The 19,222-nt window shown below is 47.4% G+C and overlaps 1 protein-coding gene across 1 annotated transcript in view; it reads left to right on the top strand.

Annotated features, from left to right (window-relative positions):
• The first annotated feature begins 1,013 nt into the window (after positions 1 to 1,013).
• LOC139747499 (uncharacterized) overlaps positions 1,014 to 19,222 on the top strand; it is a 169,189-nt gene continuing 150,980 nt past the window's right edge. The window contains exon 1 of the mRNA XM_071659898.1: positions 1,014 to 1,233. Within this exon, the coding sequence (XP_071515999.1) occupies positions 1,221 to 1,233 (13 nt within the window). The 5' untranslated portion in view covers positions 1,014 to 1,220. The remainder of the gene's footprint in view (positions 1,234 to 19,222) is intronic.

Below are 19,222 nucleotides of genomic sequence, written 5' to 3' on the forward strand. Positions count from 1 at the left end.
AAGCCAATATAATAATCTTGGTGTTAATCAAAACAGTTTTCAAACAACTGATGAAATACGGAAGTGTCTGAAGATGCTTGCGAAACCCACCCCTGCTCATCCAGGTCACCGTAGTGCAGGTTTTGACCAAGTGAGGAACACTGACAACACGACGCATTATGACGGATGTCCGTTTCGTGTATACCACACATCTGTCCACTTCTTACCTATTTTCCTACTGTACCTTCCCCTAGCCAGTCGCCCTCCTTTTCCCTTCCTATCCACACAAGTTGGAGAAAAAAAAAGGGTCCTGATGTTTAGGTCTCCACCTTCGTCCCACTTTCCCCTTTTCCACTTTCCTCCGACAGTGTGTATTTTTAAGGTGACTGCCGCCGAGCCGCTGTGGTGTGTGTGTGTGTGTGTGTGTCTTGGTCGAAGCTCCTCCTGGTGCTCTTCCTCTACTAGTTCGCTGACTCACCTCGAGTCAACAACCCGAAACCATCGCTGGTGATTATCACCGGAAGGACGATCTATCTCAGGGTCGTTAAACCCCACACCCTTGAAGCAAGACGGTACGACCCCTTGGGTATGATGGCGTGACCTCTGACCTGACTCTTAATGGCTATTGAAACTATGACGCGAGTTTACTGAGGGAGTGATAGTCAATGATCGAGCTGCCTTGTTTGGCAAGGGTTTCCACTCCCGAACCTGGATAGTTTTTGAGGTTCCTTTGGTGGGGTCAGGGGTCATCTCCAGGGTCAGAAGTTCACGGTTGGGTCTGGCTGGACGTGCAGAGTGCGATCCTACCATCTGAATTTGGAGACCATGAGGCTAATGTAGTTGTTACATAATTCGTACCCTATAGTGTATATGTGTATGTGTTTTTGTGTGTCTGTGTTTTAGTGTATTTTGTCTGTCTGCTTACGTTTGTCTGTCTGTCCTAATGTATACCTTTTATAACATATACGTTTAATCTTTTTTCGATTTATCATCACTTTTCCTTGTTCTGTTCAGGCAGACGTCGGCCTCAGGTCTGGCGAGTGTTGCCGCCCGCCGGGGTAGGTTCGTGCTGGTCAGGGAGTGACGTTGTGGCAGAGGGGCGTGTGGTTCCTCATGTGGACGGCAGGTGAGTGCTGGTCAGGGAGTGACGTTGTGGCAGAGGGGCGTGTGGTTCCTCATGTGGACGGCAGGTGAGTGCTGGTCAGGGAGTGACGTTGTGGCAGAGGGGCGTGTGGTTCCTCATGTGGACGGCAGGTGAGTGAGGTGACGTTCCTTATTCCCGTGGGAGGCTGAGGAGTGACACCGAGGCCAAAGCCTGGCTCCTCTATCCCCTCTCAACTAACAGGAATAATCTTATACATTCTCTGTCCTATTCATGTCCTATTCATTTCGCTTTTAGGATGTTTGTTCAGTGTAGGAACAAAGTTTTAGTGGTGCGGGTTCAAAAAAAGAAGGTCTTTAGTTTTGCATCGAGTCTTTACTTTAGAGTTTAGGATTGGAAATTTGAATCATTGCTGCTAGGGATTAGAACCCTTATAAATTGATGGTTTAGGATTGGGACCATTTCATGATTCCTTAGGGTTGGAACCTGTATATCATAATAGTTTATCCCATAATCCTTTAGGGCTGGAGCTTTAAAATCATGATGATTTAAGATTGGAACCTTTACGTCATGATGGCTTTCGACTGAAGCCTTTATAAGATGGGTCCCCACAGTGTAAAACTCCCACCCCATACAGTACACACACACACACACACACACACACACACACAGCGTGAACGTTACTGTAGCCCACACATGTCACTATAATCCATCAGTGCAGGGTACGACATATACATTAAAACGCTGTGAAAAGTGAATCTTTCGCTGTTGTGGATATTTCCTCTTGCAACCTTACCAATACTTTTCACTGATGACTACATAACTCATTATAAAACATGAATGCACACATAATGTATAGAGCTATATGTTTAATATTTCTACATATGTCTTCAGTTGACGTAACAGCCATTAAGATTTTGGCCTACAAGTGTTAGTAAACATGGGATCGCCCCGCAATGCTCTTATATCACCAACTGTAAGATAATCTTGCTGCAGCATTTATTTTTTCTTTTTTTCAGCTAAGCTTTTGGACGTTGTCTTTTGCATACATGGAATGTTTTCGTAGTCGAATTTCCAGTTACTTAGTTGCAAAGAGGAGAGAGGGTCAGGAGGGAGGGAAGGAGAGCGGAGGGATCACGTTAATGACGGGTAAGGAGGGAGGGAATGAGAGCGGGAGGGACTGCGTTAATGACGGGTAAGGAGGGAGGGAAGGAGAGAGCGGGGATGGACTGCGTTCATGACGGGTAAGGAGAGAGGGAAGGAAAGCGGGAGGGACTGCGTTAATGACGGGTAAGGAGGGAGGGAAGGAGAGAGCGGGAGGGACTGCGTTAATGACGGTTAAGGAGGGAGGGAAGGAGAGCGGGAGGGCCTGCGTTAATGACGGGTAAGGAGGGAGGGAAGGAGAGAGCGGGGAAGGACTGCGTTCATGACGGGTAAGGAGAGGGGGAAGGAGAGCGGGAAGGACTGCGTTAATGACGAATATAAAAAAAGTAAAACGTGATGATAATGGGTGAGGAGGTATGGGAAGCGGAGGAACAGATTATGGCGACGGGACATATGTACCGGGAGTGAGAGACGGACGTCGGGGGAAGTGACGAACGTGCAGGAAAGACGAAATATGAAAGTGAAAGTATAGTGGAGACTTGAGAAGAAAATGAGGAGAATGAAGGAAGGTGAGGGGGGGGGGGCACAGCCCTTCTTCACTGTGAGTGTGTCTTAAGGCTGGTGAAGACAAGTTTGAATAGGGGAGAACATTTTCGCGTGAAAGGTGGGTGGGGAGAGAGAGAGAGAGAGAGAGAGAGAGAGAGAGAGAGAGAGAGAGAGAGAGAGAGAGAGAGAGAGAGAGAGAGAGAGAGAGAGAGAGAGAGAGAGAGGATAACGCAATACAATTGAGAGTCTAGCAGGCCGCAGACGCAGTGCAGGGTGTATGAAAAGAAAAAAAGTTTGGCGTTAAGAAGAAAAGACAGGGAAGACAGGAGACACACACACGGCCAGCGGCCTCTGAAGCCCTCAGTATAACCTGAGGATGGGTATATTAGTACTACCCTGGATCTAGATGAACGAGTGGGGGTGTATAACCACCAGGGAAAGCCGCCCTCCCTCCTCGGCTACGCTGCTGTTGTTCCTTGGAGTTGTGTAGTGTCTGAGGGAGGAGCAAGCCCCCCTAGTGGTCCACAGCATTCCAGCAGATGTGACACGCTGGGGTCATCTGCCACGAAGTGCACTCGTCTCATACCACCTTCCGTCCTTCTTCAGGTGTACAGCATCGTGACTGTAAACTATTTCGATGCTCCGGTCGTTCAACTTCCTCAGATATTAATCAGACACTCCGAAAAAAATATATATTGCAAACAAACAAAGATACGCTCTATTTAACCCTTTCACCTTCAGGTAGAGGAGGGGGAGCGAGCTATACCTCCCCTTGAGGGATCCACTGTACCACTACTCCCACACCATCAAAAGTTGACCCTCGATGCTCTATCACGTATAGATGCCATAGCCATCGTTCTTGTACATCGCTGTAGGGAGGAATAGTGTTGAGGCCACTCATGGTGACGCCGTCCATGTACAGAACAGATAGCTGAATGCCAGGGTCGTCCACAATGGCGAAGTTCCCCCTACACCATAAGAATGCCGACAGACGTGATCAGAAGGGGTTGTGTAACCTTCTCCTATCATTGGTTAGGTAAAGTTTAGCTAAAGGCTCGGCAGGAGCTTAGCCTGGCTTGGGGGTACCATAAGATGTGTCAGTAATGATGATCCTTCCATCCTTTGGGAAAATTTCACTGCATATGTAGAGGCACAGGTAACCTTGACTTCCTGCTGGGCTGTGGGTTTTTGCATTATACCGGCGGTCATGCCCGTGGTGGTGTGTTTAATTGTTGGTGATGTCGGGCATTTCCCAGGGTTATAGAAAGTAAACCTGTTTCGAGAGATGTGTGTGTGTCTCCTTGAAGTTTCACAAGTTCCGGGGCAAGTTCTGGGGGGGCCCAGTTTTGTGTGGTGAGACCGAACCCATCCAACAGATCAAAAGACCTGAACATATCTCGTTGGAAACTCAAACCCATCTTTCAAGGCAAGGACGCCATTCCTTCTTTTTCTCATGAGAGTGAACCAGCCTCCTGTGGCAATGACCCGGATCCATGCGTCCAAGACGAGACCAGAGCACGACCTCCCCGTCGCCCCATGTCACATGGATGACGTGGATCATGTGTCGTGAGAACGTCGCCAGTCTTAACCCTCACTGCTGCCCCCACGGTCAACATGACCCTGATCATCCTGTTCCCTCCCTTACACCCTTCCCCCCACCATACTCATCGTCCACGGGAAAACATATAGACAGATCTGATACCATATGCATATGAATTACGTCAACACGAACCAGAAGAAAAAGGAAAAAAGGAAGAATTATATTAAACGTTTGGTGAAAAATTGTGCAGTACATAATAAAAATTAATTAGTCTCCTACAAGCGTGTCCCATCATATCCATGCCTACAATACAGTACTACATATCCTATGAGATAATAAGAACTACGTATGAACTAGTGTTTCTTATGAAAGACACGTTCATACGCCTCATACATATTTGTTGATATGTGGTACTACACTGCGCATACGATGGTAAATGCTTGTTAGAGGATTGTCGGGTTGTGATGTGGCATGTTGGACAGCTGTGCAGAGAACAGCTGTGGGGAAAAGGTGTACTCCATAGGCCGCTCTGAGAGGTGGGTAAGGTATGGGGCGAAATTTCAGGGACTTTAAGAGAAGTCCTTGAGCGTCGTGGGTGAGCGAACATGTAGGTTTAGCAGCGACCTTGGCCGCCACTCTAAGAGGCCCGCGGAAGGCTATTGTGTACCTGTGTGGTGACTGGGAAAGAAGGAGGGAGACAGATGCCGCAGACGGAAGCACTCTCCGATGAGGACAGACGGACGAGCAGTGAGGCAAAGAAAGGAAAACAAGACAGACAGACAGACAGACAGACAGAGAGGCAAGGAGATCAGTGAAACAGAAGCAAAAGATAAACATACGTACATAACTATTACCTCCTGAAGCACAGTCCTCAGCAACACAACGCACATAAACAGCATTATATAAAGACAGGACAGACAGCGTCGTCACAGACAACCACGCAATACACCCGTGTACATGCCTCACGAGGTGAGTAGCGTTGACTTCACCGTACGACATGATCGTTAATCGAACCTTAACTTGTGTTCGCCTTTCGTTGTAAAGTATCCGTGTGCAGATTTTTTGTTAAAGGATTAGTGGATTTCCACTTAACAAAAGATTGGTTTATTTTAGTTCTGTGCACAGGTAGTAATATAAATAATTCTTGGAAGGTTAATTCGCCACGTATTTACGTTATTCAAAGACCTAAACGGATTCTGGTCAGGAGTTGTGGCGATGGCACACAGATGCATGCGTGTAGGTCAACAATCGCAGCAGGGGAGCCACACGGACGCGTCATGGAGCGCATGTTCCCTCGTACATTGTGGTCAGACTTCCTGCGAGTCGAGGGGCGAAGCTCCGATGATTACTGGACACTTTATGTCCCATTGTGTATATAATAAGAGTTGGAGCCTCCTCGCAGGACGGCCCTACCTACACCATCGACGCTGACTTGCATGTGGCCTCGGGGGTCTGGAAGAGAATGCTTGCAGACATGAAATATACGAGAAATACTCCCATCATTGGCTGTCGCAGACCCTAAGGCTTCGCCACATGAAGCCACACTTTTAACTCCATCAAGACGGGTTTGAAAATGGCTTCAGGGGTCGAAGGTCTTTAAGAATAACACTATCCATGTCTTCACAACATTTTTCTTCAGTGCTGTCTCTGAGTTACGTCATGACATAACTCATACAGTGTATGCCAGACTGGGAAGAGACAGACCGAGAACTGGTGTAGAGTCAAAGGTTAGGTTGTACCTAACCTAACCTCATGGCCTTTCGAGTTCCACCTTTTTTTTTTTGCCAAGTCCTTATATTTATTACCTGCAGTCAGGAATTACCCTCGTAGGAAGAGGAATGAATAGCAGAAGGAGGTTATGGGAACAGGAAGTAGGGTAAAGGGAGGAAAGAGGAACATAAGGAGGAGATTATGGTTAACGGGAAGAAAGATGAAGGAAGGAAGGAAGGAGGAAGTAAGGAAGAACATAAGGTGGTGAGTGAAGACTTGGGGGGAGGATGAGGCTCCACCCGACCTTGCTGGCTGGGCTTCAGTTACTCGAGACCTGCCGAGGGCCGGCCTAGTCTCGTTCTCTTGATCTCTTCCTCTCTCGTTACACTCACTCTGTTCTCGCTCACTCAAGGTCGATCACAAGGATCTTGATTGGTTTATTCCCTTTCTGTTCTCGTGCACTGTGGTCTCTGTCATTCTGATCCCACGCTGACCAAGATCCCTTGTGGTATTTGTCACTCTGGTTCCCCTCACCTAAGTCTCGTCCACTGTGGCCTCTGTCACTCTGGTCTCCTCTCCCTCAGCTGGGTCTCGCGTGGTCTCCTGTAACTCTGGCCCCCTCCTCACCCAGGCTTCGTTCACGTTATCTGATTCTTTCACGACGCGGTCTCGTCTCTGGCCTCGTATACCCTAATCTCATTTACACAGATACGTTGACGTGTCCACTCTGGTCTCACTCTTGCTCTGGCGTCACTGACATGCCCCATACTCTCTGGTATGATTTTGTACCCTCGAGTTGCTATTTGCTCTCTCTCTCTCTCTCTCTCTCTCTCTCTCTCTCTCTCTCTCTCTCTCTCTCTCTCTCTCTCTCTCTCTCTCTCTCTCTCTCTCTCTCTCTCTCTCTCTCTCTCTCTCTCTCTCTCTTTTTCATTCTAGTCTCACCCTTGACCCCCACCCTCCCTCTGGCTGCATCAGGCACCCTGGACACGTCTGCAGTCGCAGCCACAGGTCATAGCCGGAGGGTGGGCGAGAGGGTCGGGAGGGACGTGAGCGAGCAAGTCTTCCCGTGGTTAGGGATGTGCATGAGCGTGAATGATCCCGTAAATGCTGAGAGAACTGGGAGGAAATGAAGAGCCCGGTGTTTAACCCGCTAAGACTAACCTCCCGATGGCGGGGAGAATGTGTTCCACATGAAGTTTTAATGAGCCACACACACCTTTGGACACACCCCCGGTAGTAGGCAAGTGGAGGCTGTCTTTGCAGATTTCTCACCCAGCGTACAATAGACACACACACACACACACACACACACACACACATACGTATCTTGAGGTCACATGAAGTACTACGGCAGCTGTAGCCATCATCAACCCTCACTCCCACGACATTCCGACTTGCTCCGTTTTCTGTGTGAAGGGGAATGTAAACAGGGGTCCACACATGCCTCCTCGATCGTCATGATGTAAAGAAGAAGCAACGAATTCGCACGATTCTCGCCACTCAGACGTCTCTCACCACCCAAACGTCTCTCACCACTCAAACGTCTCTCACCACTCAGACGTCTCTCACCACTCAGACGTCTCTCACCACCCAAACGTCTCTCACCACTCAAACGTCTCTCACCACTCAAACGTCTCTCACCACCTAAATGTCTCTCACCACTCAAACGTCTCTCACCACTCAGACATCTCTCACCACTCAGACGTCTCTCGCTACCCAAACGTCTCTCATCACTCAAACGTCTCTCACCACTCAAAGGTTTATACAAAAAAAATGTTGATTAACTTTCCTGACTCTCATTACCCAGAGGATAAATGTCGGTTCCAATGAGGCATATATCATAAAGTTTTCTCGTAACATTGGACCATCCCTTCACTCTCCTATTCTTACTCAGTCATGTATCCCGTTAATGGGAAAAGCTAATGTTTGCACGTGCTGTTCCTGAGAAGCTATTCGCATATTAATGTTGCTTATGAAACTACATCAGCATTCTCACAGGCTGCGTCTCGTGCAAAAAATAAGGAGGATTTCAAGGATTTGCACAGTGGTTATCAGGTAGCTGTCCCACGATGCTCTGACGTTGCCTAAAGTATTCGCGGGATTCATTTGTTATTCACAGAGTACAGCGGCAGTACACTGGAGGTTCATGATGGGACAGAATCCCTCTCATATACTGGCCGACACGCTTACACGAAGGATCATGTTATATAAGGTGATCAACATTTGTGATTGAGAGGATTTCGTGACTAGATGTTTTTTTTTTTTTTTTTTTTCATAGACTATCGAACAAATCATTCTTATCTTTCATATAGCTACAGTAGATATTACCGTAAGTACTTCATGATATGATTAGAGTTAGGTGAAAAGGATAAAAGAAAGATGAAGAGTATACACAGATGTAAAGATGAAATGCAGTACAATATCTGAAAACCGAAGGGGGTTACGGATACCATACACCTCGTCTCCTACCTTATACATAGTTTATGATCGCAGTTTCAGTATATTAGAATTAGCGTAAGGTCATGAGAGTACATCTCCACTGATTGATTATCGTAAAGGGATGCACATGTGCACACCTAAGATTACATTAAAAGTTGAACGTGACCGTCACATGTACACACCTAAGATTACATTAAAAGTTGAAGGTGACCATCAGACTCATGAACGTGTTCAACCACATGTCATCATTAGAACGTAAAGGATTACTACATTTAGTGGTCCTATGTTGCATGGCGGTCATTGTTAGATAGTGAGCGACGACCAACAGGGATTCAACATGTGAATTCCGTGAATCGAAAACGAGAATAATTTAGGACAGGACTTTTAATGTAGGTCTTCGACCATCACAACTGCGCTCCTTCCTTAACTCGATTGTATATCTTTTTCCTCCTCTTCTATTAGCATTTTCAACATTCATGTCTTCTTTTTTCTTTTTTCCTTTTTTTCGTTGTCTGTTACCCAATTCAGATGTATATAACTTTCCCCATGCTCCATACTGCATAAGGGAATGGCGTTTTGTGGTCTTTCACTGTATAGATCAATGCGTAAGAGGAAGATCAGTGGTGAGTATTGGCATCGGTGGGCTAGAGAGAGAGAGAGAGAGAGAGAGAGAGAGAGAGAGAGAGAGAGAGAGAGAGAGAGAGAGAGAGAGAGAGAGGTCATCACGATATCCCACAGAGGTCGTTAAGTGATAACCGTAGAACCATCATTCACATGGCAGCCGTACTTTCACCTCCTCACATTTATGAGTTAATATTAGTCAAGCTTGGGGTGGGGGATGTATATACCAAAATTATATTAAAGAAGATGGAATGTAAGAATCTCTCTCTCTCTCTCTCTCTCTCTCTCTCTCTCTCTCTCTCTCTCTCTCTCTCTCTCTCTCTCTCTCTCTCTCTCTAGGCTTGTCGTAGGGCGAAGTCTTGTCAGTCTTCACACTCTCTCTCTCTCTCTCTCTCTCTCTCTCTCTCTCTCTCTCTCTCTCTCTCTCTCTCTCTCTCTCTCTCTCGACTAAAGGACGGCTGACAGTCTAGGGTCACACCATTATCTCCAAAACCACCCACCCAAAATGTATCGCGACCGAAGTGGTGATGAATGATGGCGTGGTCCATTACGTGTATATTATTATCATCTCCCCGTCCATTGGCCTCAGGGGGTCTATTACCATTGACCATGTTAGCATCCCGGCAGTTTATAACAGCAGCAACTTAAGTTGTGGCCAAAGCAGCACTAGCAGCAGCAGCAGGAGAACTGCATAGACTAGGGTATCAGAGGCAACAGATCTGCTTACACATCAGCAGAGAAACAGATTCAGCAGCAGTGCTTACGTGGCACGAACAGCAGAACCAGTTGCAGGGAGTGGATAATTTAGGATCACAAACAGAGGAGAGACAGCAGTAACAGCAGGAGCGCTCCAAGCAGATACTGCGGCCGCAGCGAGGGCAATAACAGCAGGAAGAACAGCAGCAGAAGAAACACAGAAGGTTGACCTCAATCATACTATACGTAACGGCTTGTACGCCAACAGAAACAGCCTCAGAAACCAGAAACAGCAGTAGCCACAACAGAGGCTGGAGTCAGAGGAACAGTATGCTGAAGTAGGACCTCCAAGTGATGGCTGTGGTGAGAGCACAGCATTTTACAGCCAAGAGGCTCAAGTTACCCTCATGGTTGTGCTGGTGTCCGTGGCAACCGACATGACAGCAGAATTACTGAGGAGAAAATACCTGGTGATCGATCGTCCTGCTCTTCCTCATTAGTGTTATCACTGTCACCAAGTCTAGTCCTCTGTAGTGTCGTTGAAATCACCACCACCACCACCCACATTGGCTTCATCACCATCACCACCACCAACATTGGCTTCATCACCATCACCACCACCAACATTGGCTTCACCACGACCACCAACATTGGCTTCACCATCACCACCCACATTGGCCTCATCGCCATCACCTCCACCAATATTGGCTTCACCACGACCACCAATATTGGCTTCACCACCACCACCCACATTGGCTTCATCGCCATCACCACCACCAACATTGGCTTCACCACAACCACCAACATTGCCTTCACCACCACCAACATTGGCTTCATCACCACCACCACCACCAACATTGTCTTCACCACGACCACCAACATTGCCTTCACCACCACCAACATTGGCTTCACCACGACCACCAACATTGGCTTCACCACCGCCAGGATCCAGAGCGTGGGTCAGCTGGCTCAGAGCAGGTGTGCGAGGGGCACGTCGTCACCCGGGGGTGTGGGGTGAGGTAGGGGTGTCGTATCTCAGGTGATCCAACGTGTAATCATCATCGGTGGGTTTTTCTTTGGCCCGTCAGCCACACTCCACTCCACGGCTCCGTCCCCGGCCAAGGTCGTCCGGTAACGCGGTGCCACCGTCTGGTCTGCTACCGCTACGCCTGACCTCATAATACATAATAACACACACACACACACACACACACACACACACACACACACACACACACGCGCGCGCGCGTGCGCGCGCGCTTGAGGGCGTGGAGGAAAAGGCGGCACTGTGGCCACTGGAGGTGTGAGGTTCGCGGCCATGTGGGGGCCACAGGTGATGTGGGCGTGTGGGGGTCCACCTCCATAAGACGTGTGGGAAGGGCGTTGGAGGCCGGAGGAAACCTCCGTTGCTTCCTCTCGAAGTCTCGTACAACGGGAAGGTGAGCGGCAGGGAGCTCGTGTGTGTGTGTGTGTGTGTGTGTGTGTGTGTGTGTGTGTGTGTGTGTGTGTGTGAGTTTGAACGGGTGAAAGTGACCAGATGATAGTGAAAAAGGTTAGAGTGCGCAGATGAGAGTAACTGAGAGTGATGACCAGGTTGGGGGCGGGGTGGGGTAGTGATACCGAAGAGATAGTGATGACAGGAAGATGACCCAGATGACAGTGATGACCACCAGGTGATGACAGTGATAACCACCAGGTGAGGGCATTGATGACCAGGTGAGGGTATTGATGACCAGGTGAGGGCATTGATGACCAGGTGAGGGTATTGATGACCAGGTGAGGGCATTGATGACCAGGTGAGGGTATTGATGAGTTCGTGGGAGTGACCACACTCCGGCAGGGCTGATGGCTGGGTGAGAGTGATGACCAGGTGAGAGTAGTGACCAGAGAGAGAGAGAGAGAGAGAGAGAGAGAGAGAGAGAGAGAGAGAGAGAGAGAGAGAGAGAGAGAGAGAGAGAGAGCAGCCACCCAACACATTGTAGTCAAGGTTAGAACTTCACTGTATGGACACGTATGGTCGAGAGTAACACCTGTGTTAGTGTAGTGTCTGGCACGTTATAATTGGGTATGATTGTTTTATTATTATTATTATTATTATTATTATTATTATTATTATTATTATTATTATTATTATTATTATTATTATTATTAATATTATTATCGTCATTATTATCATTATTACCCATTATCGATTTAAAGTCAGTATGATTCCTTAAGACGTGTACGTTAACAGTCCACGTGTATGTGTCAAGAAAATGATAACTACCAAAGTTGATAATTGATAATTAGACTAATTAGTGAACAAGATTAGTAGAGGGTGTTACAACCCCTGATGACGATGAATGTCAAGACAGATACAAATCAATGATGACAGTGATATTTTTTTTTCAGTGATGAAAACCGACAAATGACATTATAGGCAGCAGAACTGAGCTGTCTGTAGTGAACTTATTTACTGCAGTGATGCCAGAGATGAAGCGACTCACTGTGGTGTCTGTATACCCCAGTACCGAAGGGCAAATGGTCTATGAAATATGGCCTTGGTATAAGACCTTTTCATTACCGTACCTTGCCACACCGTGGTCTTAGTGATGAAAGGCTCATGCCCATATACCTGCTCGTTACTTTGGAACAAAACAATATATGATCAAGGCTCCTCCCAACCTCCCCTACATCAGTGATCTACCAACCCATTCTTCCCTGCTGGCCAAGTCTTACACGTTACGTCGAGGTGGGAGCAGCTTGAACACGGTGCTTACGGTGGTGAGACGGCGGGGGCAGTAAGGTCAGAGGTGAAAGATGGGCTGAATTCCTCCAGTAACCCTCTTGTTACCCGGCTGACGTGAACACTGACCACCTTCGTCCTCGAGAGGTGAAACTGTAAGAATCTGCCGATCCGACTTTGGTCTGTGAGTCACGTACTGATTCCCTTCAGCAAGATTACTTGTGAATCGAATTATCATTTCGATTACATATTCAGATCCTGTATTCAACTTGAGAACGTTCAGAACTTCTACAGATACAGCGTCCAGAACTATATTTGCCCGAGTGTTTTTTACACATCTTTTAAAACGAGATTCTTTTTTTTTTTCAAAGTGTCGGACTGTCGTCAGACATTTCAAAGTCGTATATTAGTCTTAACGTCCACAAATCATCCCTCTTCAGAGTGGTCGTCACCTTGGAATTATTTGCTGTATATCTGCGAGAGAGATTTGCGAAAACTTGGGAGTCATCACCTGGACGTGCGGGGGAGAGACGCCTTGACCTCCTCTTTTGGTGGCCGAGCTGGTGAGAATGGCCAGTTAGCTTGCGTGTGCCCCCCTTCACCACCACAGTATCTACTCGTGCTACGCACCCACTACCTCTGGGGGGGGAAGACTTACTCTCCCCCTGTGGGGAACACAAGATGCTGCGGACTGACGGCGTTCCTTAGCCTAATATATCCCTAAGAAGACACACACACTATCGCGTGATGGAGCACCCTAGAACTCGAGATTAATCTGAATGGTCGCTTGACACATGACGTGGCTGGATCGGAGCCTCGGCTGAGTCACTGCAAACATTTACAGCACCTTGGTGGGAGGAGGAGAAGAGGCGAAGGTTTGCGTTACGTGCACACATACATATGAACGACACACATTACCCTGATCAAGGTGGCGGACTGCGCCAATCACCCGTGGTAGTTTCCGACTTTTCTGCTAGACGGACGACCGACCGACACCCCCTAACACCCAACCCATTGTTTTTTTTTCCTCCCTCTCAAATCTAGCGAACAAATCAACACTGGCGCTACAGCCTCCAAAGGGGCAAGTGAATGCTGAGAGGCCAGACCCAGTTGGATTGGTAGAGCTGGTGTGTGTGTGTGTGAGAGAGAGAGAGAGAGAGAGAGAGAGAGAGAGAGAGAGAGAGAGAGAGAGAGAGAGAGAGAGGGGATCTTTTCGTGATCTCAGAAATCTTTCAGTTTGTAAAAGCTTAGACTCCTACTCCAAATAGGAGTAGACATGGAGATTTTACATTGGGTTGTGTGTGGGTTGACATTAGCTATGCCTTACATATGTGGTCTGTCCGTTGAGCATGATCAAGTAGTCCCTTTTGCTGTTTTCCTGTGTTCGTTCAGTTGTCTGGCTATTTCTATCTACTTTAAAAAAAAAAAAAGTAGTTATCAGTGTTACTCTAAAACTAAAAGGAATCAGTCTTTTACCTTTGATTCGTTTTCTCTTTTGTTCATTTTCAGAAAAAAAAGAATTAAGTATAAGTCCACTGACATGGAATCAAGCCCCACCCACCTCATAATAAACCCAGTGTCCACAGGGCTACATGGGCCGGGAGCCCGCCCTAGGGCAGCTCGTAGGAGTTCTGCGGTGAGCAGCCGTCCCCCGGGCGCCTGGTCAACCTTCACTCCCTCCCTCCTCCTTCCCAGCCTCCTCTTGATGATGATGATGATGACGCACACAGCTTCACCCACACTCACCTTCAACCCTTACAGCCTTATTTACACTCGCGTACCACCACCATCGTAAAGACTCCACACGCGTCGCCAAACAATCGCAATTTGTTTCATACTTATACGCGTGGTGAGAAAAAGAGACACTCCTCTAGTTGTGTGTGTTGAATTTGTCTTTGGATTTAAGCTTTAAAGAGCTATCTCGCGGTAGAGGATTGTTAAGGACGAGGGTGATAGCAGGAACCTTGTGAGTTCCCTGGTAGGCATGGCAAGGGTTTGAGTAAACCTCCTGTTGGACGATACCGCTGGTCACTCCTTCTGCCTGAGACGTCGTGTGGGGTGATGGAGACGGCTAACCTAACCTGGCCGGTATAATGCTTGCCGAGCACTGCCTTTTATTTACTCCTTCAAGATCCTTTATTACTTCTACTTCTTCAGTACGACGCTGCACGCTTTTGACCTGACCCTTGAGCTTGGATCAGAGGTCAAGCCATCACCCATAAGGGTCGTACCGCCGTGCTCAAGGGTCGTACTATCGTGCCTCAGAGGTGTAAAGTCAATAACGCTGGTTCTCTGTGAATGACCGTAACATAAGTTGCCCCACCATTTTCCAGGGACGTCTGTGGAGACGTCTGTTTAACCTTACCGAAACGTATTTTGTTCTTCGAGACTCGGGGGTAATGGCAAACCTCCAATTTACGAAGACCCGTACTACTAATGACGAAACTGGACATAATTTCTAAGGATTCACTCAGCCCGTCTCTAAGCCAACGTACGCTGATTTGAGGTAGTTTCAACGTGTTATGTGTCTTCCCCCCTTTGTTTGCATACACATGAAGTGCCTGCAGGTGTTTATAGGTGATGAAGGCCAGCGGAAAGACCGCTTGGTCATCAGGTGTGCTGGCCAGCCCTGCCAATATCAGGCAAGTCGTTGTAGACACCATGAGAGACGTGTTTCATAACCGGTATATTTAGGGATGATGTACGTACGTGCTGGTATGGTTACATCTCTATATTTTGCGAGTGGTTGTAAATTTGGAATCAGAGTCAGCTGAGATTTATTTTCTTTTCTTCATTATATAAATAGCTTGAGTGACTTTAAAACGCTGCAGCTGCCTATCTTCATATTCCATGCGACCTAAGTTGTCAAGGAAGGAAGGTCCTGGAACCGTGATTGGTTAACTCTGGTGTTATCTGTGATAGTGTGGTTGTTGTTACGTCTGCAGCAAGAGTGTAGGCTGATGTCTGTGTGCTGGGTGCGGTATATTCGCTGATGTTTTTCATAATTCATCTTACTTGTGTGTTCCTGTTTATGAGTTATGTCGTTTGTTGACTTGTGTTCATCGGTGTTCTCGTGTGTTCACTCCTGTTCATCACTATCCTCGTCTGTGTACTCGTGTTCTTCATCCACCTCACCTGCTTACTCCTCTTCATCCACCTCACCTGCTTACTCCTCTTCATCCACCTCACCTGCTTACTCCTCTTCATCCACCTCACCTGCTTACTCCTCTTCATCCACCTCACCTGCTTACTCCTCTTCATCCACCTCACCTGCTTACTCCTCTTCATCGGTCATCCCACCTGTTCAATCCTGTTCGTTGCTCACCTCACCTGTTTTCCTGTTCATTATTCACCTTACCTCCGCCACACTGTCACCCCTCCAGAGTGTTCCTGAGAATGGTACTGAATCATATTTGCAATGTTATCTAAAGATCTGTCAAGGCTAAGCTGCAGAATCAGTTGGTGTCGAAGCCTGTGAGAAAGAGTGTCGAGCTGCAGGATCAGTTAGTGTCGAAACCTGTGAGAAAGAACTTGATACTATGGACACCGTGTGAAGCGGATGCGATCCAACTCCCTCATATGATAGGCAGATTGATATCTTATGTGTGTATCATATCCTCTGCTACCCTTGTTATTATTTCCTTTTTTCACAATGCATATCACCTCAGCGTCATGCCATTTTTCTCCTTGAGTTCTCTTGTTTTTCTTACACAAGTTTTTATTGTTACCTCCGGCGATATTGTTACTTCTTGTTCTCCACAGACATTAGATGCTTATCCATGTTATCCACCCTCCCTGAAGAACATCATGAAATGGATGTGTCCATCTTATCTGAAATAACCTTCTCTTCCGTGGATGTCATTCACGTTTGGTTCCACAGAGGAGAAGCTTTGTTCTATGAACCCTCTTCCCAAACTCGGTCGGTCTGTCTGTGTCTTCTTTCAGTCATACATATATACACACAACACTATATTTAACCCGAGGCAACATCCTTACCGTATAGTCTGTTTCCTTCCGCTGCAACTCCCTTAACGACCCCCCTCGTTAATTCTCTTGTTCCGTCTCTCTGGCACTGTCTTCCTCCTTTCCCCGTACCCCACCTGTGGCTTGCTTTTGTGTGATCTGTTCACTAGTACCGCTCAGGGTTCGTCCTTGGCCATTTTCCTGTTTCTGTTCGTTGCATCTGTTGGTCGTATGCAACGGTTTTCCTGTCTTTGTTGTTTTACCTTCATTATCATAATATAAGTGTTTTCAGCTGGAGATCCAAAATCATTTATGTATTTACCGATATGTGACTTGAATTATCTGTGACTTTATGTCTACTCGTGTATGTGTGTGTGTGTGTGTGTGTGTGTGTGTGTGTGTGTGTGTGTGTGTGTGTGTGTGTACTATTTGCTCTTCTTCTCTCTCTTCTTTGTGTATCCATCTGCGTGTTGATCAGTATTTGTCTCTTTGTCAGCCATCTCGTCTGTCTTATGTGATATATGATTAGCTGTCGGTATGTTAATGTCATTTCATTGTCCGGCTGACGCGTCACTTTCCCCTCGGCCTGGCTGACACAAGTGTCAGGGCCGGTGACACGGGGCGTGACACTGCAAGACTGCCTTACCTCCCTCCTCCACACCTGACACGCCCTCTCCCACCTTCTCAACTACTCTCCCATCCTACCTCGCGTTGCTCCTCGCTTTTTTCCAGCATACCTTCCTCCTTTCACTCTTCCTTTAGTCTCTCACAGACTCTCTTGTTTCCTCAGAGTCTCTTCCTACTCGTATCACGCAGACATACACCCTGATCTTTCGTACGTATATGGGAAGGTGAGGAGGGTGATGTGAGGAGGGTGGTGCGAGGAGGATGGTGTAGTGCTGGTGGTTGCGTTATGGTTTGGAAGTTGTTTTGTGATGGTCTGGTGGTGTGGCGAGGAGTGCTGCAGGTGAGGGTGTGGTACAGAGGAAATAAGACGGTGTGGAACTGGTAGTGTGAAGTGTGATGTAGCGGTTGTGGTGTAGTGGTGGTGTAGTGTGCGAAAGGAACGGTATGGTGTTGGATGTAGTGGCTGTGGTGCTAAATAGCGTGGAGGTGGTGTTGGTCTGGTGATGTTGCTGAAGCGGTGTGGTGTGTGTGGTTCGGTATAGTTTAGAGATGGCGTGTGGCAGGCTGTGTTCTTGTGGTTGTTTGATGCGATGCGGTAGTAATATGTGGTACGTTGGAACATCAGTGTCACTTGAAACGCGCGTGCGGCTGTGGTGTGGTGGGGTTGGAGCCGAAAGACGTGGCAAGGTGGTGGACGATGGAGGAGTGGTAAAGCGAGGTGGATAAAGATGTAGTAGTGATGGAGGGTGGTTGATTGAGCGAGTGTAGGGGTGTGGTGGCGTTGAAGGCGAATATGTAGTTGGGCGGAGGGGGTTAAGGTATTCGGTCAAGCAGAAAGCAGTGAAGGTAGCAATATGGCTCAAGTCACCAGCATTAAGCACAAGGGCACCGTCCCAAATGTACTGACCACCTCGAAGGTTGTCATACTCTTCCACCAGATCAAGAACAAACTGTGAGTCGAAATTATTGTGTTATCGATACAGTTTACCAAGAGGTCCTCCCTGGATGTCATACTGTCTAATATTTCAGTTCTCATATCCTCAATATAAATTGTATATGCATTCAGATTCTCATTTATCTACCCTGTATTTCTTTTTACTTACTTTTATTCTGTAGGTACGTTTGAGCTTATGGAGGGAAAGTGGCAGGAGGAGGCAAGCATTTCATCACTGAGGCAGGATGGCACGAAATTGTTAGTAGGGGTACCCTTCCCCCTCCTTCGACAGCTCTCTCTCTCTCTCTCTCTCTCTCTCTCTCTCTCTCTCTCTCTCTCTCTCTCTCTCTCTCTCTCTCTCTCTCTCTCTCTCTCTCTGTGCTTGCTTTATTCGTCTTCTTTCTTTATGTCTGACCCTTCTCTTCCTTCCCCTTCTCTCCTGGGCCACTCTTCATATAAGACTAAGGAGCATAAAGCTGATGCTCTGGTTACGTATCATTAACCAGTAAGACAGTCAGTAACATTTACGACGGGCCTGGACAGCGTCGGACGCCCAACAGCGGACCACCATGCATTCATCTTCAGCCAACCCTTCTCGTACTGTCCATTAATCCTCGAGTGCTTTATAGTTAAGAGTCGAACGCCCTGTCTGATCATCAATGTCTGCCTGGCAGTGGTAAGGAAAAGACGGCCAAGTATTAGTGACCAGAGTATAAAGATTGTAAGAAATACGTTTGCTAAGATAATGATGACTTCGAATAAGACATCATGTGTCAAAGATCAACCTGACTGGCAGCATACTCTTTAGAACAGTTATCTTAGAACACTTGCTATACTGTACAGCATTTAGGTCTGCCTCAGAACGTATTCGCCACACAATAGCTTACAACGCTCTCTTGAACAGTCAGCCTAATTCATGTTCATTTTCCTCACAACACCATTCCACATCACACCCACAACACCATTCCACATCACACCCACAACACTGTAGGGTCATCGTGTTCTCTGCTGATTGATGGGGCGTGGAGGGCAGGCTCTAGATCTAGTTGGTAACGGTCGAGACTTAAAAAGAGTCTCAGGAGATGAGGCATTGTTGCCCCGTTAATGAGGCGTAACGGACGGCGCGAGTGACAGCCGCCGGCGGCCGACCCCCGCACCTGACAATGGCCCAGAGCGGGAGAGCTATTCATGTCGCCGAGGTGAGCTGATGGTTCCTTTGTCGGAGGTTCTGAGTGA

The sequence above is a fragment of the Panulirus ornatus genome, chromosome 68 (assembly GCF_036320965.1).
Source record: "Panulirus ornatus isolate Po-2019 chromosome 68, ASM3632096v1, whole genome shotgun sequence".
Classification (NCBI taxonomy): domain Eukaryota; kingdom Metazoa; phylum Arthropoda; class Malacostraca; order Decapoda; family Palinuridae; genus Panulirus; species Panulirus ornatus.